Genomic DNA, 26,921 nt, shown 5'->3' with positions numbered 1-26,921 from the left:
GGAGAAATTGTTGAGTGGATGGAGACCCTGCCAGGGTGAGAGCAATGAATTCAGTTCCTGTATTCTCCATGCTGCTGCTTCTTTCCTTGCGGCAATACTCCAAGGGAAAAGGGAGACTTGATGTTTTGCCTATCCCTTTCAGCTTCCTCATCCTCATCATATCTTTCATCCTCATCTTCATCTTCCTCTTCGCTATGGTGAGGGCTGGAATGCTGAGAGACAGAGGGTGATGGTGGCACTGACGAAGGCCTGGGGTACCTGAAACCTTCCGTCTGACAGAGAGAGTAGCAAATTATATACATTATCACAGTGTTCCTCATTTGGTTGTATACAGGAATTTAAGGCTGTCAGCACTGCAAGGCAAACCACTGGTGAGGGGATGTAAGATACACCCGCTCTGCACTGTAAAACTAAATTCCCTTGAATGCAGATTCCCTCAGTCTTTCTATGCCAGTAAGTACATGCAACAACATGGTGCCCTTCCGGCACTGCTTGCCACAAAATATAACTCAGTATCTTTATCAAGCTTTAAAACCCTCACCCCTACACAAAATCCTTCTGAACTCCACAGTCAGAATGTACCTACAGAAATTTAGAATTAGTCTGAAGTCTTAAAACAGTTTCTTAGTTATATTGTCAATTTCTGCAAACAGTAGAGCCAAACAAGGGGTTTTGGCCTGAGCCTCTTTTCTCCTTATTATGTCAAAAACTGAGCTGCTATCTGGAGGTGTCTGGAAATTTGGTTTCAAACAATATGGTTCTTAGATCAGAATCAAGCAGCCTGCATTCTCAAATCGGTGCTAATATGCACTACGCAAGAACTGATTGCATGTGTGTGCCTTTATTCTGGCCCTTTGCAGTTCCAGCCACAGCCTCCTCCTCACATACCCTGTTCAGATTAAAACAATACTCTGCCTCTTTGTCTTCCAGAATATCCTTCCACAGCTTTCCTTTTATTGGGTTACAGAACCACTCCGTGATCTTTATCAGCAGCAAAATTAGAAGCTACCGGTCTTCTAATAGGAACGCCAAAGGCCACTTCCTCGGCTTGTCTAAAGTGGTATAGTTCCACCCACATCATTCTAAATCCCCTGGAGAACTGTGCCTGTATCGCACCTGGTGCCCCTACCATTTGCATCTCATGCCATTACAACTCCTGACTGGAACTTGGTTTTGTAATTGTGACTTCCTGCTCCTTTTCAGTTAAAACAAAACTTGCTAACTCTGTTGTCTCTCTCTCATTCTCTCTCATGCTCTCTCTGTGTATAGCAGCTAAAAGGCAGATGAACTCATCTCCAGAAGCAGACATTACCTTTGGTGGAGCACTTGGTTCCATTTCAAATTTGTCAGGGAATGCTCTGCTGAGGGCCAAGTGTCTGGCATGCATGTAATACTGTAACAAAGAATAGAGGTCTTTAGCAGTCAAGGAAGTCTTGAATAGATTTAAGCAGGAAAGAAAGCATAAAATGAGTGTCATCTCAAAGATGATACTGAACAAAGGCTGAATATGTTTTCAGCTGAGAAGAATCCACCTGATATTGCCACTTGTAATGAACACATTGCTGTGAAGTAGTGAACCACTCATGTCGGACTCACAGTGCAGCAGAGTCTGGAACAGAAGCCAAATAAGGTTTCTGCAAGATTAAGGTGTATCAAGATGAAAACTAGCACTCATCTCAGTCAGTGCAGTTCTTAGCAAGTCACAGACATTCTTTATTCTTCATGATAGAACTAGCTCTTTTTCAATCAGGAAAATGTACATTTTTAAGAGTGCCTGTGTATACAGATAAACTTCCTTGCATAGGCTCATCCTTGCATAAGAAGCATGTTGCAGAAAAAACACATTTATGAATTTGTTGATGCTTGGTATTTATGAATTTGCCAAAACTGCTTGATGGTTTTACAGAACTTCAAATCCACTATATTCACCAGTCTCCATCACCTGCACTGAAAAAACAGCTTATTGTGTCAGAGCCTTATGCTGTGCTGGGACCCATATAAACAGGAGGTTCTCACACAGATATGAGAACAGGACAACATACAGAATAGTTACAGGACTGATATATCTGCCCCCATTCCTTTGCTTCTGTAGACTTGAGAATACTGGTTTGCTAGGGTCTTTTCAGTGTATGGTACTGCAGCATTTTCTGTGTCATATATAAAACTATTTTGCCTTTAAGGCACAGATGTAATTTAGAAAAGATGAAGAGCCACAAGGCCCAGCAGTATTTTAGGAAGAATAGGCAGGATTTTTGAAAGAGTCCAGATGACTTTGGAGCACAGATCCTACTCACTCAATATGGGGATGCCAGTGTTGACAGAGACACAGGCTTTTTGCATTGCCTTTAGCACCAGGAGTGCAAAGACCACAATGTCTTTGGCTTCTGCTCTAACCTATTGAATTAAGTCAAGTCTCTCCTTACCACTGGAGAAAGGAAGCATAACACTGAAATGTAAAGGCAGGTTTTGACTGTGACACCTTTGGCTGGTGCTTTTCAGAAGAGAGTTGTCTCCTTTCATTGCAGCCTGGTGCTGAAGACTGTTAGTCAGACACTCTGCATGTGGAACTTTTAATATCTCTACTACATAGTTTCACACACCCTGCCTAAGTATCTCCAGTCCAACAGGTCTGAAAGCCTCTCGGTTCGGTTTCTTTGGATGATTCTCTGGCGACGGGACTGCTGGCAAAATCCATACAGGATCTGAGTCAGTTGGTTGCATGACTCATCAGGAGAGCGGAACCTCCTGTCAACTATGTAAATGCCTGAAGGACACAAAAAGGGAGAATATGAGTGGAATTGAAAATTGGATCTGATCACCTACATTTCTAATCCAGCTTCTGTCACACACAGGTGCAAACATTACATGTATTGGATGTCTTTTTTAATGTGAGAAGTCAGAGTGGCAGCTATAACTGGAATAGTTGTTTCTATTCTGATGGCATGGGAAGCTGCAGACAAATATCTGTTTTTTGTATTTTAACTTTCTTTACCTTTCCAGCTGAAATTCACCAAATTATCCATAACTCAGAGGCTTTGCTGCTGCTGTTGTTGCTTAAGTTTGTCCAAAAATATTCAAGGGTTTATGGATAAAGAGGTATCAGTTTTATTCTCCATCATTTTTAAAATACTGATTGCTTAAAAAAAGTCTCATGCTTTCATGGTTTGTGGTAGAATTTAGAAGTGTGGTTGGTCAGAATCAGCCTGTAGGACAGAGACTGTCTTCAGTACAAATACAAACATCTTCCATAGAGATGGCTAACTCACATACATCAACTGATGCAAAATTCTGGCAGAGAGAGGGCCAAGGTAAAATTTCCCTCCATGTAGCTTGCCAGAGTCAATTCTTCCCTACTCCCTTACATCAGGGTGGTGGTAAAAAGAGAGGAATAGACCTCAACTATCTTAATGGATAAGGCAGATTCCCAGGTATCTTAACTAAAGTGCCTGGTATCCCCTAGGTTTGTACGGTGGGTTATTTCAGTGCCCACATCTATGTTTTGGCAAAGAGCAAGCGACACATGCTCTTGGTCTGTGACCTTTCCGAAGGCTCTCATAGACATGTCTACCCAGGCTGGTGCAGATATAATCAGCACCTGGCTTTATCCTGGCAACCAGTTTAGGATGCAGCTGGTGCTAGCATGGAGCTCTCTCCATCTGATTGTGCAGACAAGTCAAAGTATTTAGAAAGAGGGCCTAGTTCAGGCACATTTTCACTATTGTCATGATACACCAAGAGTTGCCTACGTTTCTCCTCACTACACTCTGATCATGGACTATTTCTGAAGCTTTAGGAGCAGATTCTTATTTGTAAGTATGCTCCTTTTATCTTCACAGGCTTATCTTCTATTGCTTATTCAGCGGAGACAAGCCTTACTGGCCCTGAAAATGTTTGAAGTCCCAGTACATCCTCTTAGACTATTCAAGGAGGAGCACTTCACTGCTTCTTTCGAAAAGTTAAACATGCTATAGTGTAACCAGAGGTATTGAAAGGAAGTGTTGGGAGATTCTAGGGGAGGGATGAGGAATGCTGGGTTTGGAAGAACACAGCAGGCAAAAGGCTAAAAGAGAGATGAGAGAGAGAACCTGGAAACACTTTGGATAAATATCAAAGCTTGAATGGCTCATTCAGTATAACCAGGTATTCAGAGCCCTGAACACATTCTCCCAAAGAACCTTATTGCACTAGTGAAAGCACAAAATTGAGGCGTCACAGCCTTGCCACTGCGCTTTTTTTCCTAACTGGGAGGCAGTATATTGATGCGTTGTTAAAAATCTTACCATAAGCAGCTGGATCAGCAACATGCTCCTGCATGAAACAGCCAAATCCAGAAAGGTTTGTGGTCACACTGGGAATGCCCATCACAGTACATTCAGCTGCCAAAAGAAATAGAGAAAAAAAAGTTTTAGGACAATGACAATATGCTTTGCATTATTTCATCTTGATAGAAAAAGGCTGACAGAAGGTCCGAAAAAACTAGAGCTGCTCTGAAAATGTCAGGGGAAAACTATTATGCTTTGTTGTGGATTTTGAGGAAAAGAAAAAAGAAAGAAAAAAAAAGAATTTTAAAGAAAAATTTTACACTGCTTGGTGAACATATCTTTTTGTTTCCCCAAACCGAACACTTTCTGGTAGTCTAGTGTTGAAATAGAGATCCCCAATGTAATGCCTGGACTTTTTGTCTGGATTTTAAATTGGAGCCTGTTCTATGCACATGGTCATTAGGTGTTCATGCCTATTTGCAAAACTGAATCTCTTAAATTCAGGAATGTGTTAAACTTTGTATTTTAATATTCATTGTTTTTAAACTGGTCTCTATAGCAAAAAAGACAAACATCATTATCTTAGGACTGCCTTCAAAGTAGATGCGGAGCTTATTTTATAAAATTATAAAATATGTGCATCTTCTGTTGTTATCATCACTATGAGAAAGAATAACTATTTATTCAGGTCAAAGAGTTTGTGTTGATGAACTTTAGCCTAACCTAAGGCAGCATACAGCTTAAGAAAGATACTTTGGTCAAAAAATCATCCCTGGCTGTCACATGTTTTTATTTACACCTCAGCTGAGACTAGGAGAGAAACTGCTTGAGTGTAAGACAGTTGTCTTACCTGGAATTGGATAGCTCTCTGACTTGGAGAGAGAAGGTACTTAAATAGCTTTGGAGAATGATTAGCTTTACAAGATTTCTTTTAACAACACATGCACTTCAGAGGAGCATCCAAACTTTCATATGCTTATCAAGACTACAAGAAATATTTTGGAGAGCATGAAAAAAGACAGGTGCCTATGCTTTGATCTTCACAGGTATCCAAGTTCATAGTTTGCACTGATTTCAGCAGATGTTAAGTGCCTTTTGTAAATCTGGGCCCTATTTTTAAGTTAGAAGCTACATGTTGTCTGTACCTTTAGAAATTTCCCTTTATGTCTGTAAGATCCTCTGTCATTGTTTGAAAGTGTCTGTGGTAAATATCTACGGTATGGTGGAGGTGGCATGGTAGTTATTGTTAATTTGCAGGTGTCTATCAAGCTTAACGGTTATCTTGAATTACATCCACTGAAGTATGTCTGCCAGTAGCATCAGATTTCTTGCCCTATTTTTTCAGTATGTACATTCCTCTAAATCTTCTTTCCAAATCTTTGAATCAGGTTAAAAATCAAGTTTTAAAAAATGACTTTTTGTTCTAAAGCCACAGAAAATCAAAAGATTACATGCTAGTATGGGAAAAGGTCCAGCGCAGGGACAAATGTGAGTAGTTGTCAGTCAGTAGATGCCATTTTATACCACCTGGCCCCCAAATTTTGCCAGCAGTAAGAGCTTTGCACTGCAGAGGAAACAGAGTCAAAAGAGTTTTTTCAGCACTCCAGAAGATACTGTCTGTAAAGCTATTCTGCATCAACAGAATGGATATTCATCTTTTGACAGTAGTTAGCGTACATATTACCTACCTGGAGTGTAACCCCACGGTTCATAGTATGATGGAAATACACCAAGGTGGCAGCCTCTGACAAACTCTTCGTAATCCAAGGGCAGCAATGGACTTGTTGAAGAAAGGAACTCTGGATGTAGGATCACCTGGATATTCAAAACTTACATTAGAGCTGAAAGAAAACTGTCATTGATACATTTCATTATGTATAAGCTCAAGCAATTTCTTCACTCTGGTCTTCACCTAAGTATCTGGACAACACCTCCTTTGCCCATCTTGTTATCTAATTCAGTTACCCCATTAGAATGCATTGTATCCTGCCTGCATGCTATCTTGTCCTAAAAATACTACTGATATCACACATTATTTCCTGGACAGGTCTTGGGCTTTATCTTCTTTGAGCAAGGAAGACCATGTGCATTGAGGATTATGCCTATGGCTGTGGCATTTAGCAACACTGTTGTCTGTTTGTGTTGTTGCATATGCCTTGTTCCAGAGGAGGTCTCAGGAGGATACAGCACTCCTGAGCTTCACAGCATCCCACTGAAATACAGGAACGTCTATGGTGCTCAGTGAATCTATCACCAACCAAGAGAAGTTTGAAATCAAATATACAGTCCTGTGCATGGACTAACTAATATTGCTGAGAGACAAAGCTTAGGCTAATGTCCCTATAACACTTCCAGGATCCAAGCTAATTTATCTGCATAGCTCTGCTGGCTCAGATTAGGGCTGAGTTTGGGGTCACTGCCCCATATTCCACTGCCCAGTGCAGAAGTGCTTTGTGTAATGCTGTCCAGTCAGCTTTGGGAGAAAGAGCTGTGAGGGATGAATTTAACATTCTTTGGGCTTTTCTTTCCCAAATAAAGATACTTCAGCCACTATTCCATAAAAGGATATGCTTTTATTCTTCCTTAAAAATGCAGTCAAATTACTCTTTTGGATAAATCAACACATGAATGTATTCAACTAATAAATGGACTGTAAGCTCATTATGTGTAGTTCCAATGAGTCAAACAAGATTTTCCATTGGCATCACTGAGGCTAGATTTCACATGCCAGCTGTGTCTGCATGGACATGTGATACAGCTCTCAAGATGACTTTCTGTTTCAGGCTCACAGAATTTTTGTCCATGACATGCAGCTTTTTAAGCATTAAGCCTGTTTACCCAGCAGGCAATTTTCCTGATGATGATGATAATGACAGTTTTGTACCAACTTGACCTATACCTAGCCTGTTGAGTCTGCTGAGAAGCAGGAAGAGGTATCTGTGGTGTTCTATGTCATCTGCTTTCTCAATGACTTCAAGCAGTGAGTTCTGAGGAATTTTTTATTACAGTTGTATACAGTGTATACTCCCAACCTACTTTTGTCACATCTAGTATACTATATTATGTTCTCAGAGCTCATTGGAGACATACGCTTAGCAGAGTCTGTATTATGCCACTAATAGGTATACTAGGAAGTATAGAAAAACAGCTACTAAGTTATCCTCGCGGGCTTAAAAGCCAAAATACTGAGAACAAGTGGTGTGTCATTGTCAGAGGTACTATAGCTCTGCCTGTCAAAAGGTTTGGAAGAAGAGCAATTTGCAGTTTTAGGTTTTACTTTGAATAGGTAGATGAAGAGGAAGTCATAGTTAACAGGAATAATGCCAGAGACTATGAGACCAAAAAGGCTTTGTCATACCTGTGAAAGTGGGAGTTCATCATTTCTATGATCTGGTAGGATAAATGTGGAAGTACAGGAAAGGATTTATTTACATCTGTTTAGCTTCAACAGTTGATTTAAACATGAATGCAGCACGAACAGGAAGTATTTCTGGAGTATCAGAGGATGCAGTAATGAGAACAATTAAATCCCTAACATTAGATTTCTGACTTGAAATTAACTTGGTTAAACAGCAAATGAGGATATCTGTGAAGTGACTGGCTGTTAGTCCTGGAAAGGGAGGATGAGGGAGGAACTATTCTAGTAGTATTTTATTGCATGTCTATCAAGAATTTGACTGTGATCCCCTTGCTAATGAGCCAGACTGAGACGGTTTAAAGATATACCACTTTATATCTGTAATGAAAATGACAGAATGTACCTTTACTCTGTCTGTCCGATTGTTGAAAAGGCCAATGCGTCGGATGGTATTGAGGATTGGATCGTTGCCATCATCAATCATGTTGTGGGTGGTCACTGGAGGCAGGCAGTGTCGCTAAAGACAGTAAAGACATTCCATGAGCCAGGGAAAACTGTTGGGAAAGAGTCCTGTTATTATTCTCTTAGGCCAGTGGAAGTCAGTGGGAGATTCTGCCTTTGACTTGGATAGGATTTCATCCTTTCATTTTAAGATAAGAAAGGAATGTTATGATCATGTAATGTTGTCTCCTACATAACCCAACCATCAAGTGAGGTCATAAAAGCTGTCACAGGACTTGCTTCATACATGTCAAAACAAATGTATTTGTACTAACTTTTAGAAAGACCTAAAATTTAATTTTAAAGGTTTTTAGTGATCAGGGATTGATCTTATCTCTTATCAAGAGATTGATTTTACATATTTCATAAAAATGGAAAAATTCAGGCTTCAGGAATAGACATGAAATAAAACAAGAATGAAACCAAACAAAATATGCCTTAAGAACAGTGCAGACTTTGTACTTAATGCAGAAGGAAAAAACAAGGAAGATTTGTGTCCAGAATGCGACTGTGGAAGATCCATGGGTTCCCCAAAATAATTATTTGGGGTCATATTCGCATTAAAAACAATCACAACTCTGCTTTAAATTTTACCTATGAGAAATATATTTGCTGAAAACTTATTTTTCAGTGCATACATATCACTATATGTCATACACAATCCTTGTACATAGTCATGTTTACCATTTGTACTGGATGTTTTTATAAATAATGACTGTTTTCTGACCTGAGTTGAAAAGATGGCTCTTTTCATAATGGTTATATCATCCCGGTCAAGAATCTTGTTCAAGTCTGGAATTTCTCCTCTGTAGAGGCAATACAGAGCCTGTTTTACCAAATGGCTTATTATCAGTCCTTCTGAGCTTATGAACTTACATTAGAGTTGTAGAAAGAAAATGAAGAAACAGCAAACAGGGCCTGACCTGAAGCCCACTGTGTCAACATGAATCTTTCCTTTGCTTTCATGGTTTTTTTTTTTTGTATTCTCTTCATTTTATTCTCCCTCTCCCTAACATGGAGTAATGTCTGAACTTGCTGACCTTCCAATTAGCTTCCAATAAAGTTGAAAGAAGTGCTTTTTTGTTTTTCAGACACACCTTAGTTTTGCTTATTTTACTGATTTTGCCAACCATCTCAGTTGTGGTTCATTTCCAACTCACCCTAACTGTCGTTTGAAATAATATGAACAAGCCACTAATCCACATTACTTTGTCTTCATTTAAACTGAGGTAACTCAATTTTGCCAGTGAGTAAGCCATAGTGTTACTTAGACATCCTCCATGTCTCTTAAGACTCTTTCCACAACAGAGTGCTAGTACCGTTAGTTTTGGGGTATTTTTTTTAACTTTGTGACTTGCCTATTGTACAAGTAACCTGTATATGGAGCAGAGGGTCCCATATCCTTCTCCTGTGTCCTTTCCTATGCACCACAAAATCCTCTTAAACAAGCAGTAGAAGCACAGAAACACCACAGGTGAGCCAGCTAAATATGTGGCTCTGGAAGGTAGAGCAAAGTAACCTACACACTCACTTTAACAAGGCATTGTAGAGTTTCTTTCCAAATTTTTCTTTCACAGATTGTGCAGTATCCCTAGGAAAATAAATAAACATATGTGTAAAACAGGCACATCCAGGACAAAGACAGAATAAAAAAGATTCCTGCTGATGGAAAGTAAAATGTGCTTTCATTTATACTGATAGAACCAAGAATGCAGAAGCAGACAGAGGTCTGGTTCTCAGAGGTCTTTTACCCAACGAGCAGCCATACTGACTGATTTCAGTGCAGCTAAGGATTTGATCTGCATCCAAAGACAAATGCACTGCTAAAGCCAGGAGTGGAACTCAGTAGTAATTAATGCCAATACTTTGCTCTGACCAGTAGACTACATTTTATCTGCTATGAAAAAGAGCATATATGACTATAAGCAGAGAAACATGATAACTGACTAATCAAGATTGAGAAATTTCAAAATTTATTCTGGCCTAGTAGAAGATGTAAGATGTAAGAGTTAAGCAAACCGGGTTTTTAAAGAAAGCTCTTTCCTTCTTTTTCTATTCTATTTCCTAACTCAAAAACCTTCAAAACCAAGAGTTAGACTAAAAGTAGTTTTCCATAAATTGTGATCCAGGAAATTTCCTGGAAAACTCAGGTCATGTTTTAAATTAATAATAAAACCTGTGCCAGACAAGTGTTATATTTTAGCTGTGAATGAACTCCAGGGAACAGTTATTCTAATTGCAAAGAGCCATTTAAGTTATCCTGCCCCTAGATGGAACAGCACAGTGCTTGAAAGTACAGGCAAAGATGCTCCTTTCAAAATAGCAAATGCACTTTCAGTTCAACTCCAATGTCCACTTTCTTGGAACTTTTCCAGCTCTTCTGATTTCTAGGAATTTGACTTCGGGCTGAGACAAAATTTGTTAAGTAAAATTCTGAACTTTGCTGAGTTGGGAATCCACATACTTGTTTTTAGTTGCTCTCTCCCAACTCACAGTCACAACAGTGTTAATTTTGGGTGAGTTGTAAAGTGGCTAGATGCCAGATCAATTGATCCAAATCCCAGCAAGCTAGTCCCGTCTTAATGCTGTTTTCATTGACTCATGCCATGAACCATCCCTGAAACTTACCCAGATAGAATAGGCTGCTTTTTCAGCAGCACAAGAAACAGGGATTTTATATCCCAAATCAGCCATCTTCTATCCCCTGATAACTGCCAACCTCTTCTTGTATTTAATTTCTGTGGCATCCTTAAAATCAACTAATATAATCATGTCGTACTGATGTCAGGTTGTTTTATCCAGCAGATGCAGATGATGACCATGACAATACTGCACATGATGACACAGGTGGTCTTTTGCTTTTCACAGAGTAAAGTGAGAAGAATAGCTGGAAGCAGTATTTTTTGCTGATTTCACATATTTAAGGTTATCTTTATTGCTATTACTGTTCCTGCATGCTGAGCACCCAGAGGAATAACCAGGAAGTAGAGTTAAAACAGGCAAAAATCTTCGCATATTTCATTTCATTGCAACTTTCCTAATATATCACCTATTATTTATTTAATTTCTACCTGTTGTATTATACTCAAGCATTGCATACTTTATACCAAAAAGACAGCTGAGACCAAAAGGCTTGTTCCAAGCATGGCTGTTTCTCACTGCACTCACATTATTTTCCTAGCATTGATTTAGAGCCAGACCCTTGCCCTGTGACAGCAGTGGCACATTGCCCACTGAATTCACTGCAGGCCCTGCTTTGCTTCAAGAGTATTTCCATCTGAACGGCCAGATCTTGAGTATAGAGTTCTCATTAAAAACTCTGTCTGTCTCACCTTTAGCCATCTATGGGTTAGGCTAGCTGTGTGGCCCCTCCACAAGACCCCAGAGGGTGACAGTCAATTTCAGAGGATGATTCACTTCACCCATATTAGACACCTTCCTAAGTGGTATAGCATGAATCACTATCTAGAGTCAACCATTACTCTCCACCAGAAGTGAAGGCAGCTCAGATGCATTGCTTTTAGGTAGCCAAAGTTAGACAATTAATTCCAACTTATATCTTTGTGGCACCTGTTTCCAGAATGGCAACCAGGTAGAATGTTTCCTGGAAGTCCCAAGAAGTTGCTGTGGGATGACTGCAGAGACAATATAGAGAGTAGACTGATTTCTCCTATCTGCCTTCTTTTCCAGGTATGGCAAAGACCTTGTTGTTATGACCCTTGTCATACTATTTCTGTCACTGCTATTGTGCAGTTTTAGTATCAATTACTCAAAGACTTCAGCTTGTTTACTGAACATTGAGAAACTCAGCCAGAGATCATCTGCTGGAGGCAGTTAATATGATAACAACAAAAAGAGTATCCTTCTCTTACATAGTGCCTTTTACCTACAGATCTCTAAGCCATTTAGATTTCTATCATTTTATAAATATAGAACTGTCATTGGAAAGAGGTTTAACACAGTGAGACACAGGCCTAAAAACAGAAATCAGGTCTTGCCAGTTTTAATCCCTTAGCTTTGACCAGCCTCCTTACTTCTGCAGCAGTTTAACTGCTCTAGCCACCTGAGAAGCACATGTTCATTTCCCCACTTAGATAATTAATCTGTGAATATGCTGAGTGATATAACATTTTTTAACAAAAATAATCCTCCATATCCTACCACTGATTTCCTTAATGAATTTGACCCTTCACCTTTACAGTGTCTCTCAGTCTAAAAGTACCTCACAGCATGCGTCTCTTTCTTTGTGGAATCACATAGCATTTAAAGGGTTATTGGATGGGGAGGTTACAAGGTCCTCAATGAGAACGGCAATTACCAGAGCTGCTTCCGGACTGCTTGTCCTTTCAGGGTTTCCACATTGAAATTGTTTGTCTTTGCTGGCATGATGAAGAACACAACAACTGTAACATCGCTCTTATGAACCTACATGGACATGAGATGGAAAGAAAAAAATATCACACCACTACAGGGTATCACAGACCACTTTAATACTGAGAGCTGGTCACAGCAAAACCCATTACACTGTCACTGGTTTTCCAGGAAGGCTCTGATCCTATCCCTCTTTTACCTGTGAAGTTTATGTCAAGTCAGAGAGAGAGTGGAGGATAAGTAACCAGAGTTTACACAATTCTAGTTTGGGCAATATGGGTCTTCCTCATTTCTCATTGCTTAGAGAGCATGGTTTAGGATGTGAAGACAGACTGTGAAAATAAAAAATCACACACCGATTTTATCATCTGATACAAAATTCTCTCATTCAAAAAGGTGAGAAATTAGTTATCTGGGGTATGCCTAGGCATAGATGGGATTCCCTGAAACAAGCAGAACTACTTTCTCTAGCACTAATGTCCCCACTGACTGACTTACGCCTACCTGAACCACCGGGGAAAGAACTTGTCAGACACACAAAAAGCTTTAAGCAACTTCTTGCTCACCTATCACATCCAGCTACTGCAAGGCAAAAAATGTGCTGAAAAATCTGACCCTTTGGTTACAGACAGTTTAATTTGCTGTTTTCCCCTTGTGCCCTAACAAGGTTCAGAATACCAAGGCCCTGGGGGATTCTTCACATAAAGAAAAATGGGGGTTGTACTCCTGTCAGCAACTCTTTAAAAAAAGTGAACAGTTCAGAGATGTAAAAATTAAGTATTTGGAACTGTTTCCATTCTAAACTTTAAGTTCGGACACACAAAGAACTGACTGTATGGGTTATGGCTTTCTAGAAAATGTTGAAAGATGTTTAGAGACATCATTATGAGGAAAGGGTGCCAGCCAGGATCCAATCATGGCTGCATATGTAAGCCATACTCCACAAAGATTCTTACCATTAAAACGTCCTTTCCTTTTGACGCTGCAGAGTTGGAGGGGGTGCGGGGAAAGGAGGCATGATTTTGAAGCTACTTTTAGGCTGTCCAGCTTGGAATGTCTCTCTGATGGCTGAATGTTGTTGGGATACTGTCTAATATCATTTTCCTGACAATGGCTATTAGCATGCCTTCTCTTAGACTGAGGTACAGGAAAATATACGACATAAAATAAGCACTGTCAGCAATCTGCCATTTTAAGATTTTTGTCCTCCCTCTCTTTAAGGCAGTTTCAAAGTCCACTGTGCCATGATCTTTGTGTGTATTAACAATCTGTCCTAACATATATATTTTATCTTCAAAATATTAGTAAGGTTTTAAAGTAGCAAAGGAAAAGGGCTCTATAAAATAAGATAATTTCATCCAATGTTATGTATTTTTGAGGTTCAGATACACCACTGGAGACTTCTTTAAGAAGTATCATCATTCTCGGATTCACAAATAGCACAGGTATCTTGCTGTTCCCAATGGGATTACCTCCAAAAATAATTACAGAACAAGTGTTTTTTGAAGGGCTAATTTTGAATGGAATCAGGTGCTGGCACATATGTTGGAACAGTAACATAATAAAGCTACGCTCAGCTTATGGGAGAAGCAAGACCCAGTACACCCTTCTACAGTGCTGTGGCTCAAAAGTAGCCTCAGTCACCTGTGACTTCCCATCAGCCAAGCTCGTCATTGAGGTCACATCAGTCTTTAGGTACAATAATAGAAAGTTGCAGTCATTGTTTATCAACGTTTATGGTTCAGAGCTGTGTAAATGCCATTAAAAGGTATCTGGTGTTATACAGCATTCCAAAACAACAGAACTTGGGTGTTTGGCAAAGTTGTGGAGGAAATACTGAAGTTATATGAGCTGAATTGTTGTGCTGGTGAATGGATTAAGTATTTCCAGGGAGCCCACAGACTTTAATGCTGTATTGATAGATGGTGACGGTAGAACAAGTATGCTTAGGGCTTTGAACATTAATTCTTTGTCAGCTTTTGCTGACAATATAGTATCAAGATTTTTATTCAGATTTTCCATGCAATTTAAATGATAGAGTACTAAAGAGACAGACTATGACAACAGCCAATTGATCTTTGCTGTTTGACTGAAAACTGATTAGCATTTTTTTGATTTTAAATGCGTCAGTCTTCCGGACACACCTGCAGATTTTTCAACAACCTCATTTGCAGGAAGTGAGTGCTCTGTTTTCTGGTAATGACAATGCCTAGGTCTTATCTTCATTACAGTACTGCATAAAGGCATCTGGAAACATTGCATTTATCCGGTTGAGGAAACAGAAGCCTGAAGGAGCAAGTGGCTTCTTATTCATCAGGCCACTGCCATACTGTGAATTTTAATGCAAGATTCCCATCCAATGCACTAATAGTACTCAAAGTTTTCAAAGATCATGGTCAGGTCCTAATGAGCTAAATGATTGACTTAAAAAGATGGTTTTAAATTACATCATTAAAAGATTACATTTATTTGCCTTCTCTTGTCTAGACCTTTACAGTACATTCCTGAGTCATATTTTCAGTATTTTTCTATAAAACCAAGAGAGGTAACCATGGATTAATTTCTTTACCCATTAACTAACTACTTTATTTCTAAGCAACCTGAGATTTTTATATAATCTCATGATTTAGGGAGAAAGCTTTACGAAAACTTCAAATATACCATAATTACTATCCTACAAACCAAGGTATGGCATGGAAATTCTTGCATGTGGCTTCCATAGTATTGTAAATTGTGCATAAGCTCTATGTTATCTGCATTTCCAAAAGCTTTCTTACCCTCAGCAGAAAGTTTAATCTTGATAAGGCCTCTAGAAACATATCAGCTCCTTTGTTGGAAAACTCATACCTTCCAGCAATGAAGAAAAACAAGGTTTTTTCAAGACTGAAGTCAAGGTGGCTGAAACGAAGCAAACAAATAGATAAGTACTAAGTGTTTCATGATGTGATCAAACAAAATGCACAACAATTTTATATTCTGGAAGAATTTATTATTCTATGATAATAATGAAAGTGAGGCTTTTTTGCACTTCTTTAAATTAAGGTGACCATCTTAACCTGGCAAATTCCATTTTCAGTAAATAATGAAAAAAATCAAGGCCTTCTACCTGATCCCACAATCTGTTAAGCAGAGGCAGAGCTGGTCTCTAGAATTATTCTAGTTTCTGACTGAGAAATCCCAGACAGATATTTGACTAAGTTAGTAACCAAGGTGATAACACCTTATCTATGAAGTATGTTTTACAGCCTTCTGCTTTGGTTCTTGCTTTAAATAGTATTGGAAAACCATTGCTAATTTTTGAAAAGTAAAAGCATACCCATAGAAATGACCTCGAATGAACTCTTGGATCCTAGCCTTGTACATGGAATGCAAGTTCTGAAACTCATGCATCGCTGAAAATTTCTTAATGTTCAAGCCATTTGGGGTGACAACATCTAGAAAATCAGAGAAAAGGCAGAGGCAGACATCTTAAAAGTAAGAGAAATCTTTAAGGAAAGAACCAATGTGTCTTTCAGTTGCAAATACGTGAACAGGTAATGTATTCTTACTAGTCATCGGTAGGGAAGAGCACTATCTAGCACAAGGATTTTTGCCAGCTTGATGACTGGGGGACACTAGGAGACTGTAGATGTATAATTACATTAATGATTAAAGCAACTGCTTGGGCCTCCTCCACAAAGCCATTCCATGAGGCCTTCCACTATCTACAGCATTAAAGCGGCTTTTTTATCATTTTGACATTAGAATACACCATACCAAACAGTAGTCTCTCCATGCTATTTCAGAAAGCTTTGGAAGCTATTTTGTCCTAATTGGACTGAAGTTATACCTCCATTTAGCCATTTTTTGTGCAATTCATCCCTTTACTTCTTTATTCTTAGTATTACTGTTGCCTGATTTATCAGTATAGATGGAAAACTCTGGAGAGCAGAAACTGTTTTGTACTATGCACTTGTTCACTATATGGCACAACAGAGTTCTGTTCTAAGAAGGCTTCTGGGGATTTATTGGAAAAGAGAGAACATAAGGAACATTTTTAAAAGGACGACCTTTCAGTAATCTGCTGGATTTCTCCTACAATCACAGAATAGTATTATTTACTCTTCGATGGCAGATCTCCTCATAGATTTCAAAGCATCTTACAATTAAAATTTGTTCATTTCAGTGTCTTCTAAGGTGGAGGTATGGACAGACTTAGCTTGTTCCAAACAGCACTTACATTCAGCCACCCTTCCCCCTTCTGGTAGAGCATAGCAGCTATTTAACAGCTTGCCTAAATCTAGTTAAAGTAAATGGAAAGAATGCCATTTTTCTTCTTGGCTAATGAAAAGCTAATGAGTTGGGTAACGAGTTGGCTAATGAAAGCAAGGTATATCTAGAAATGAAAGGGAGGCCAGTTTCTCAGCAGATAAATTTCACAGTTAGAAAGTTACTTCAGTATAGCTGTACGAATTTACAACACCAGAGATTACTCAAGTACAAAGACTCTTTAGAGAAGCAAGAGGTCTTAATTATCAGGGGATTTACTGGTATTGATTTCATAATACTTGTTCTCCTGGCAAGCGTCATCAGCTCTCTAGTAACTACAACCCCTAACTGTAGTCATGTTTTCAGTTTTATGAGTCATCTATAGGATCCTCCATAAGATGTCATTCCCTAGTATCAAACAGTGTTCATGTACACAAAACAGCATCTCCTTTGATCTCAATGTGCGCGGTTAACTCCCATTGACATTAGAGCTACTGATGTGAGCATGGTCTTTTTTGCCTGCCACCAATGCAGCAGTTGAACATTATTGCCATTGTGGTCTTTTGATCAAGGGTGCCTGACATTCAGGGTTTCCCATTTCTTCTCCCAAAAGCAGAGGTTTGTATGCCTATAGCATGAAGCATCTCAGCTATTACAAAACTATCCCTTATTTCTGGAATGACTACCAGAGACTTCTTTAAAACATCTATGGCTCCTTTGACTGAATATATATTGAGATGTTTTTAAAATAAGTGCAATCAGTTCTCCATACACTGTCCAGTATCCTTGGCTGACATTTTCCTGGCAAATGCTGTGGCCATTTTTAATGACTTCCTTAAAATTTATAGCCTACTTTGGCAGTATGTGTATTTCCCTGCCAGACAAGTGATCTGTGACTGCTCTTTGTTTACCTTATAAAGCATTTCAAGACTCTTTAGTTTAAACAGCAGTAGAAAAAATTACAGCCCTTACTAGCAACCATGAAATACCAAAAATTTTGATGGACCTCTCATGAAATAACATGTTTTGAACTGAAGACCAGTCTTTACTAGGAAATCCTTACTTGATTAAGCTCCTAGAGTTTGGCTCCCAGTGAGAAGAAAGGAGAACATTGGTTGGCTTAGCAAAAACACTTGTGTTCTTATCTTCTGCTGCCCAGAACTACAGGACTACACAGGAGCTGCTCTGAATAAAGCCTGCTGCGGTCTTATATGAGTGTTGGGTCAGCAGAGCAGAAATGCCTTCCATCCATCTTTCTCTTTACCAGCATGTCTTCTCCTTCCTCTGACCTGCTTCTTATTCAGCATTGGCTGAATTGTTCAGAATTGGCTGATGCAGGACATAGCTTTGACACTGCAACCACTTTAAATCCAGCTGAGCTCTTCCCAACAAAGTGAGAATCCTTGACTGGGTGTTTCTGGTCAGTTTTCATCTGCCCTCTGGTATTTATTTATCAGAGAGGCTTGGACACACTCCCCCATCAGCAGTAGCCAGTGTATCACCTGCTCCCACATTCTTTGATGCAATAGCAGCTCCATTGACTCTTTCATCTGGATTGGGCTGAATCTGACTCTTACGCCTTGCAGATTCAGAATGGATGTGGTGGCCCAAAGCACCCACTTCGCTATATATGCTCAACATACAAAATATTTTGAAAATCTGTGAGGCAAAGTTCCCCTGCACTGGGGAAAAATGATTAAAGAGGGCTTTGTTCCCACTTTCTGTGTTTTGGGTTTTTTGGTTTAATGAGTGAATGACTTTTTTGTTTCAAAATTGCCTCAAGTAGATCAATTCAGAATGATTTGACTTCTGTATCTATCTACAGGGAAGAAACTGGCATTTATATAAATATGTAGATAACAATGCCACAGAATGATATTTTCTATGTATAAATCACAAAGATGCACGCCTCACTCATGTTTTTTCAGAGATTCATTCTATGAGTTTGATCAAATATATACAGATACAAAGTCTAGGTCTAGATCTTAACTGATACCTAAGTCTCTTGGAATTTTGACTGACAGTCTTCTCTACTGCTAATGACAAATATGTTTCATACCTGAATGAAAATAATTAGAAATCCCATAATAGCAGTTTTCAAGTCACGGGAATATAGTTTATGACCACTGATAGAACCTTGCATGATACTTCAGAGAAAACAGATGGAACTTTAGAGATGCAAGTTTTTGATAAATATGATTTGCTATAAATTATTAATCAAAACACGAAATACAACATGTGCATCAGTCTACTGCAAGCAGTCACTGTGTTAGATGTAGACTGTGCACTTTATCTAACAGCATGGCAGACTGTCCTTTGTCCCAGTACAAAAGCTCTCTATGCAATTATGTCTACTGAATTATAAGCTGGGCTCTTCTGAGTGATGATGTTTATAATGTAAATTATAACCTACCTTTAATGTTAGTAAGTAGCAGCAGACACTGCTCTACTTACTACATTTCCTTAGCTGTTTTTGGTTAACATGTTTGTTATAAGGTTTACCTCTCAAAAATTCAAATGTGAATAAAAGTGTACACTGTTTTGTGCCAATTCTGCACCCCCTCCCCTTTTAAAAGTTGATTTTTTAAGGGGATCCATAGGCCAATTTTACAAATTCTTGCAACATTCATGTCCTTTTGCAGACCTCAAGCTTAATGACCTACTGAAGTTTTGCTGACCTTTCTGAACAGCCAATGTCTATGTTGATTTCACAACTTCAGTAAGACTAAATAATGTAAGAATAGACTCCTACACAGTTTATTTATGGTCTAATATTCAAAGAAAACTATTAAAGTATTTATACCCATCAGGACATATTTTCCGCTTATAACTGTCTCTAGCATTTGGGGTACCATTTCTGATTGAATTTCCTTCTAACTCTTTCAGCATGAAGCATAATACATGTCAATAATTTTTAAGCCAAAACTTAGATATATTTACTTGGTTTCTTCAAAGTTGCAAGAGCAAACAGAAAAAACTCAGGCCTGTAAACCTCTGTGCATGGAATTCTCTTCAGCTTCAACTGAAATTCTTTCTTTGAGCAGTTTGCAGACTTTATCTCCCAAATTCAACTCCCAAATTAAGACTCATTCAGTCTCATAAAATCCTCAAAACATAAACTATGATTTTCAAGGGTAGCTGCTGTGGAATGAAGACTCATACCAACAAAACAGCTTCAAAAGTGTTATTTTCAGAGGTGAAGTGCTCTGTACTTGGTAAAAGCAAGACATTTCAGAGATATCCCAGGTTAGATGACTGAACACCTGAATTACTTTTAAGATGTGGCTTTCATGTTTAAATTGAAAAAGGAAAAATCTTCTAAGTTCATCACCCTATTGATAGTCTGTCAGTAATAAGGCAAAGGATCAAATGGACAATTCCTCTGTTATTTTGATGCATGAACCATGATGTGGCGTGAAGCTCTGCAGTTATCAGGGTTATCAGTCCCAAACCTTTAATTAGCAATTCACTTAAAATAAAACTATGAAGAATAAGCCAATCAAAAAAAACCACCAAAGCCATTTGAGTATTGTTACACTTAAAATAACCAGCTAAGATGGTGAATGCACCTGCTAAATAATCTCAAAATTGTTTTGCAGTTTTTCCCCCGTGACGCATACCCACAGATGGAGTATAATGGCTTGTTTCTACAAAGCACTATACTGATTTACACAGTACTTTAATGACACATCAAACTGGGATCATTACCTTACTCAAACCTCATGCACAGAACAAGATAAAGTTTGTTAATAAGAAAACCAGACAAACTTTTGGGCATGTTAGTATATTGACTATTTTTTCAATCTATACCAGTTGGTCTAATGAAAAATACTTGGCATGGTTAGGTCCCGAGACCACAACCACACTGGCACTCCTACCTGTGAGAGATACAGAGAAATGAACTGTATTGATTTATAGTTTGTTTTTTGTCTTATCTCTTTCAATACTAAGTAAAGAAAAACAGCATTAGCACTGGAAAGCAAATCACATCTAGCATTCCTTTTCACATGAGAATGTTTTTTCCTACATTTCTAAAAGAATATATCACTCATTGCTATCAAAGCAACAAATCTCAGACTCTATATAAGTTGGTGAAATGTATTACAAAGATTCCAGCTTCCACTTTCATTAGTTGACCTGAATGCATTGTTATAACTGGGAGCCCTACTATATAGACAAGACTCCTGAAGCTTAGGTATCTCTGAAAAGAAAGCCTAATATCTATGGAGGTAAACTAATGCTCCCATGAAATGGTACTGAATGCAGTCACTAAATGGTGCTGAACTTGACTTCTCCTGGATTATATGTGCGACTAGAATCTGTTTCAAGTGATTTTGCACCTTTTTTTGAAAATCGGTTATTTTCTAAAGTGTAGCCAGACATACCTGTGCATGTGTGCCTTGTTCTTCATGTCTGTATGCTTGTCTCTATCATTTTCATTCAGCTGGAGAAAATACAGGTTCTGAGAGCAAATAGTATAGGAAAACAATCCAGGTCTTACCAGGATTTCTTTTAAGCATGTGTTCTGCTTCTATAGCTGTTATCTGTGAGACTGTGGTGAACACATGGGCACAATGTACAGATGCCCGTTCCATACAGTAACGATGGTAAATCTGCCTCTCTCCTGCTTCCTTGTCAATGTCAAACTGTTGAACATCAAAACAAACAAAAAAACCACCTGAATGATATGCCACTTCAAACTTATTATCACAAAGTAGGTCTCTCATTTCAAGTCTTATTTTCCCAGGAAATAAGACTTATGTGATTATGCTGTTGGTCTGCCTGTTTTTTGAAACATTTTATTAACTTCAAAGACTTTGAAGAAGCAAGATGGTTTCAATTCCTGCATGTTTGTGAAAAAAGGCAGCTGAGAAAAGGACAGAGACCCAGATTAATGATCCCATGAAAGGTAAGGATCTGTGCTGTCTGACTTGCTGGCGCGACACATTTTGTGCTGCCTTCTGCCTGGACATTTTGGACAACTTGGGAGAGCAGGGAAATTGAAAGTAACTGAAGGGAGAGGGAGAGAGGGGCAGAGAGAGAGAGAGAGAAAGAGAGGGAGGGAGAGGACAAAAAGAATGAGGATGAAAAAAAGACCTGGGGACTAGGTAGGCAGGAGAGAAATGGAGTTATTGCTGTGGAGAGGAGGGATGTAAGGACTCAGTCACGAATCCACAGGGAAACAAAGAAAATGGAAAATGTGATATTTTCTAATACTCAGAAGTGCTGTTTCACCAGTTCCACCACTATTACTTGCTGTTCCTTTTGGTTAAATCTGAACTCCATTAATTTCTAGAGACAGACCTAAGTTAAGCTCTTAGATAAAAACATCTGAAGTGAATAAGAAGTAAATGAGAAGTAAATAATAAAGATAAAAATTAAATAGTACAGATAATAAATAAAGAATAACAGTAAAAGAATATTTCTACTTGACCTCTAACCCTTGCAGCTGTCATTTTTCTTACTGAGTTGAACGAAAAAAATAAACAAGCAAACAAAACCCATGCCTGGACCACTCCAAGTTTTAACTACAAAGTCAGATGCAAAGGATTCATCTTTTCCCCATCTCCAGTATCTACAGCTTCCTACTTAAGTTCCCCACTATGGTTGCAAATATAAAGGACATTCTTTACAATATGTCCCAATTAGTGTCATAATGTTAAATATTGCTAAGTACCTATTGGCTTCCAGCTAGAAGTGGCAGCATTTCACTCATGGATGCTGAGATTCATGTGAATAATTGCACGTTGGATTGTTGTATTTGCAAAACTCTTCCAGGACTGGGAGTAAAGAGACCATTTAAGAAATAAAAGCTATCCTTTCTGTCCCTGTTGCACAGATTTACGGGCACACAAAGAAAGAGTGAAGCAGTAACTTGTAACAGCTGTCCACTGGGAACATTCTCCTGATGGGAGGGAAATGCACAATGCCTATGAAGCCCATGCCTAAAGGTTCAAATGTTGACCTCCAATGTCCACCACAAATTCACTACAATGCAGTATGAGAAAGAATAATGCTAAACAGGTGTCAAAGATTACAATTGTATGACAATTCTCCTAGTCTTACATGATCTTTCACTTCTGGGAATAACAAGTTTACCTTCCCAAAGTCAACAGCATGGGCACCAAGCAGACTGTGTGAGTTATGTAGAGAGTGACAGTAACTCTCTCTTAATTAGATTTTTCATGATTCTGGCATGCCTAAAACTGACACAGAATGCATGTGCCTCAGTAGGACAGGCAAATACACACTCTGTGCTTTGATACTCCAAGTAAGCATTTAGATAGATTTGTGAAGAGATCAAATATTAAAAATAACTTCCATGACCTGAGTTTCACCTCCAGTGCAATTCTAATGGCAGAACTGCCATTATCATCATTATAATGAGCTCTGTCATTATCACTACTTAATGCTAGGTGCACAGGACGATTTTGATCGCATTTGGCTCCATACCTTTACTGGCCATAATGGATTTAACCATTATTACAGCTGGAGCAGACAACACTAGCTATTGTTAGGACTGTTTGACCTTCATCACGGCTAGTCTTTGCTTTCAGTACTTTAGAACTGAGTCAAAAGTAAATGGATTTATTTTCATGCTGAGTACATGCTTAAGGTTGGTATAAAACATATTTTGAGAAACTTCACCAAATGTGAATGACTTCAGAGAAGATTTAAGAAAATCGTTTTTTATTTTTCTATATAGATAGATAGGTATGGATAAAGATGTGGCTATTGATATTTTACAACTGTTCTGCTGAAAAAAACTTCCATGCTTCTAGCCACAGAGCACTCTAATTTTCCAGTGGCACTACATAGCTGGTGGAAAGAGGATTCCACTATATCTGTGAAAATACCATCGTAATGTGATCAAGAAAAGTAGCCTTGAAAAATCTCAGCTGAAAAGTTCCAGAGAAATGTTGAAGTTCATTATCTGCACTCTCTAAAGAGTCTGCTAACAGTGAAGTAAGCCTTGCTCTGTAATAGCTCTTCCAGTCTAGACATACGGTGTCAAACAATGAAATTAAAAACACAGAAACTCTTTCCTGCATTCTCAAAACTGCAGTTATTGCCATGTAACATCATGGTGGAGAAAGCTACATAACTCAAATACAGATGTAACGAGAGTAAAGGAGAGAGCACAACTGAAACAAAGTGCAAGCCTAGGAGAAGGAGCTTTGCAGGGGAGGCTAGCAGAGACAAGCATGAGAGGAAGAGGCCAACAAACAGGATGGCTACTTCCCATTGCTATCTGTTATTTCATTAATTCAAGTGATGGAGGACTGTGCTGTAGACTAATGTGCCTGGCCCAGTATGTGACCTCTTCTGATATCAGTGATCCTATACATCAGAATTTCTAAACTTGTCAAAGTGATTTTTAGGAAAGCTAGGAAATATACTTTATGACATAACGTACTATACTATTCTGCAATTCTATCATCATATATCACATTTTCCACAATCCCCATGAGCATTTTAGTGCATGAAATACAGCCATGTCACAAGAGAACATACTCTAGAACATACACCTCACTCGTTTCGGAAGTTGAATGGTGGGAAAAGCCCAAGGCATGAGGGTAGAGGGAAGAGAAAACTAAAGCTGAATTAATTTGACTCCTGAGAGTGCCACAGGGCTACAGCACGTTGGTTGGCTTATCCTAACCCCAAACTGAGGTTTTAAAGTGCTAGATACCGTTAACTCCACTAAAAGCCATTAAAAGCTCCCCTGAAAAATGTGGACAGTGTAGCTACCTCCTCTCATATGGGTGTGGTAAACTCTAATTAATGCTTCTGGAGCATTCAGGTACCACTATGATGGACACAGTAAAATGGCTCTTAAGAAAATGAGAGATTTGGTATTCAGAGCAGAAATCTTAATTTCATGCAGTAAATAAGGTAGGAGGCTGCACCCTGAACAACAGTAAATTCCACACTCATTATGGTTTTTCAAACATTCTGTGTACCAAAGATGTGAAATAGGGCAGTTCCTTATAACATGCTGGGCAAACACAAAAATGGGATGAATTACCACTGCTCAGTCAAAACTATGCAAGAACTTTTTCAAATATGTTTTTTATATTCAAAATATTAAAAAAACCTATCAAACAAGCAGGTGGCCAAACCTCAAAAGGTTTTTTTTTTCCCCCTCCTCCTCCTCCATCAAGAATGGATTTTTTACAAAACTTAGTTTGGGATATGTTGGCTAGCTGTAGATAACCACTCCTTCAAATGCTTCTGGGAAAAAGGCTTGTAAAAGGTTTGTCCAAAGTACTGTGGCTTATTTCTTGCTACCTTTTATTGCTTTGAGTGCATGAAAACGTGTAACACATGCTCATACTCTCTCCATTGCTATTCAGTTCTTCATCTTCTGGAAACTGGAAAGATTTTATTATGGAGATGCTCGTATGACTTCTGGCCCATTTTTCAAAGGTGCACAAATCTATTAGCAAGTAGAAACTGGTGTCACATAGTTCTCACATTCCATCCACTCTCCTTCTCCTGCAGTTTCAGCCATCAATTGCTATAGCAAGATCTTGGCCTTTGACCTCGCTTACAAGGTGAGGCAAGGAATCGCATTTTGTATCTCTAAGTGGGCTGACGAGTGACTTCAGAAAATAGTCTTAGACAAGTTGAAGGACAGGTCGAATGGAACTTAACTGATGAGACAGTACAACAATGTAGGAGACAAATTTATGCCACACAAGGAGCAATGTGCAGAGACAGTGAGCTTGCTGTGACAGTATTAGCTCCAGAGCTAGAGACAACATGGGGCATGGTTCTGTACCAAGCTAATAAGCTAATACACTGAAACAAAGGATAACACCAGTGCAGCTAGTCTGCTTTTCAACCCCAAACCAATGTTTCTGCTCAGCAGTGTGCTCCACAGTCTAGATGCACCAGCTCGTCAGCCCTGGCTCAGGCATGTGTAAACTGTGTTCCACAGCTTTCACGTTCGGAGAGGGCAGAGTAAATTATCTGTGAAGTGCCTCATGCTTTTTTTGTATGTTTGTTTTCTATATATCAGCAAATAGGAACACTAGCAGAGCCACAAACAAAAACTATATTGAGAGAAAAACAGATCTAAGCTGGATTCTTGGTTTTTTCCCCCTCTTTAGCTTTTAAGGGCTAAACTCTTCAATATCCATTTCACTGTACATTCCATGGCTCTTAGTGAGGGTTCCATCCAATTCTGACTTTTAATAACTAAGCAGACTAAATATAGATGATGGCAAGGATTAGAGGAAAGAATGCTTCCCCTATAAAGCCACACTAATTTCGTAGCAAAACAGGAAGAGGTTCCACAGATATAATATTCTTGACTAAAGCTTGTGTTTTCTGTAATGTAATCCTGAGAAAAAGACTGAACTAATTTCTCTCATTTCTATGGATCTATGTGATGAGCATACCATTTCATGACTTAAGAGTTAGCATGTCAGTTAACAGTTGGCACAGTAGGTAATCACTGAAACTCGAAGAATGATATCCCAGTTAAGAGAGCTAATACAATCTTTGGAGGCAAAAACAAGAGATGACCAAGCAGCTATGAGTAAGTGGTATTATGTTTCTTTTGGAAACTGTGAAACAGTAATCGAAATAATAAATTCAATTCAGATGTTCACATTTCAAACTCAAAAAGACAAATTGCAAAGGGTTTAAAAATGCACAAGAAGAATGATTTGAGCACAGAAGAGGATGAAAGACTGCATTAGTTATGTAAATACTTGTCTGAGAGACAGGTAACTTGTCTACATACAACCTCCAGATTCTGACACAGGATTATGCTTTCATAGAGCCAAAAAAGTATGAGGGAAGTCAATGGAAGGTAAATCAAGACAAATTCAGACTGGAAATAAATTACATAGCTTTGATAATGAACAACTTTGTAACAACTCTGCATAGGTAATGTAGACTCCCTTCATCACTTGAACCTTGCCTCAAGAGTGGATGACATTTTTAAAATTAGCTCTTATCTCATGGTTTAGGCTTGATGCAGGATTTGTTAGCTGAGGATTTTAGGCAGAGAGTGAAATGATATTTTCCAGTCTCCAAAATCCATGACATACTCAAGTTCATAAGATGATTCTACAGTGGAGGCAGGAACAGTCAGGAGTAGGCCTGAAGTTCAAATTTCTTATTTATTGAGAGGTGAAACAGAAAGATCTTCACTTTGAGCATAATCA

The 26,921-nt window shown here is 38.7% G+C and overlaps 1 protein-coding gene across 2 annotated transcripts in view; it reads right to left on the bottom strand.

The window, feature by feature from the left end:
* Positions 1-26,921, bottom strand: part of GYS2 (glycogen synthase 2) — a 47,101-nt gene continuing 20,180 nt past the window's right edge. For both annotated transcript variants that reach the window (XM_026092627.2, XM_064516157.1), the window contains 12 exons: positions 21,242-21,386; positions 15,809-15,926; positions 15,270-15,390; positions 12,440-12,546; positions 9,653-9,712; positions 8,849-8,927; positions 8,024-8,137; positions 5,951-6,077; positions 4,281-4,376; positions 2,601-2,764; positions 1,313-1,393; positions 1-272 (listed from right to left, as the gene is read on the bottom strand). In XM_026092627.2, coding sequence (XP_025948412.1) covers positions 51-272; positions 1,313-1,393; positions 2,601-2,764; positions 4,281-4,376; positions 5,951-6,077; positions 8,024-8,137; positions 8,849-8,927; positions 9,653-9,712; positions 12,440-12,546; positions 15,270-15,390; positions 15,809-15,926; positions 21,242-21,386 — 1,434 coding nt within the window. In that variant the 3' untranslated portion in view covers positions 1-50. The remainder of the gene's footprint in view (positions 273-1,312; positions 1,394-2,600; positions 2,765-4,280; positions 4,377-5,950; positions 6,078-8,023; positions 8,138-8,848; positions 8,928-9,652; positions 9,713-12,439; positions 12,547-15,269; positions 15,391-15,808; positions 15,927-21,241; positions 21,387-26,921) is intronic.

This window comes from Dromaius novaehollandiae, chromosome 1 (genome assembly GCF_036370855.1).
Source record: "Dromaius novaehollandiae isolate bDroNov1 chromosome 1, bDroNov1.hap1, whole genome shotgun sequence".
Taxonomy (NCBI): Eukaryota; Metazoa; Chordata; class Aves; order Casuariiformes; family Dromaiidae; genus Dromaius; species Dromaius novaehollandiae.
This window is presented reverse-complemented; position numbering and strand designations above follow the sequence as displayed.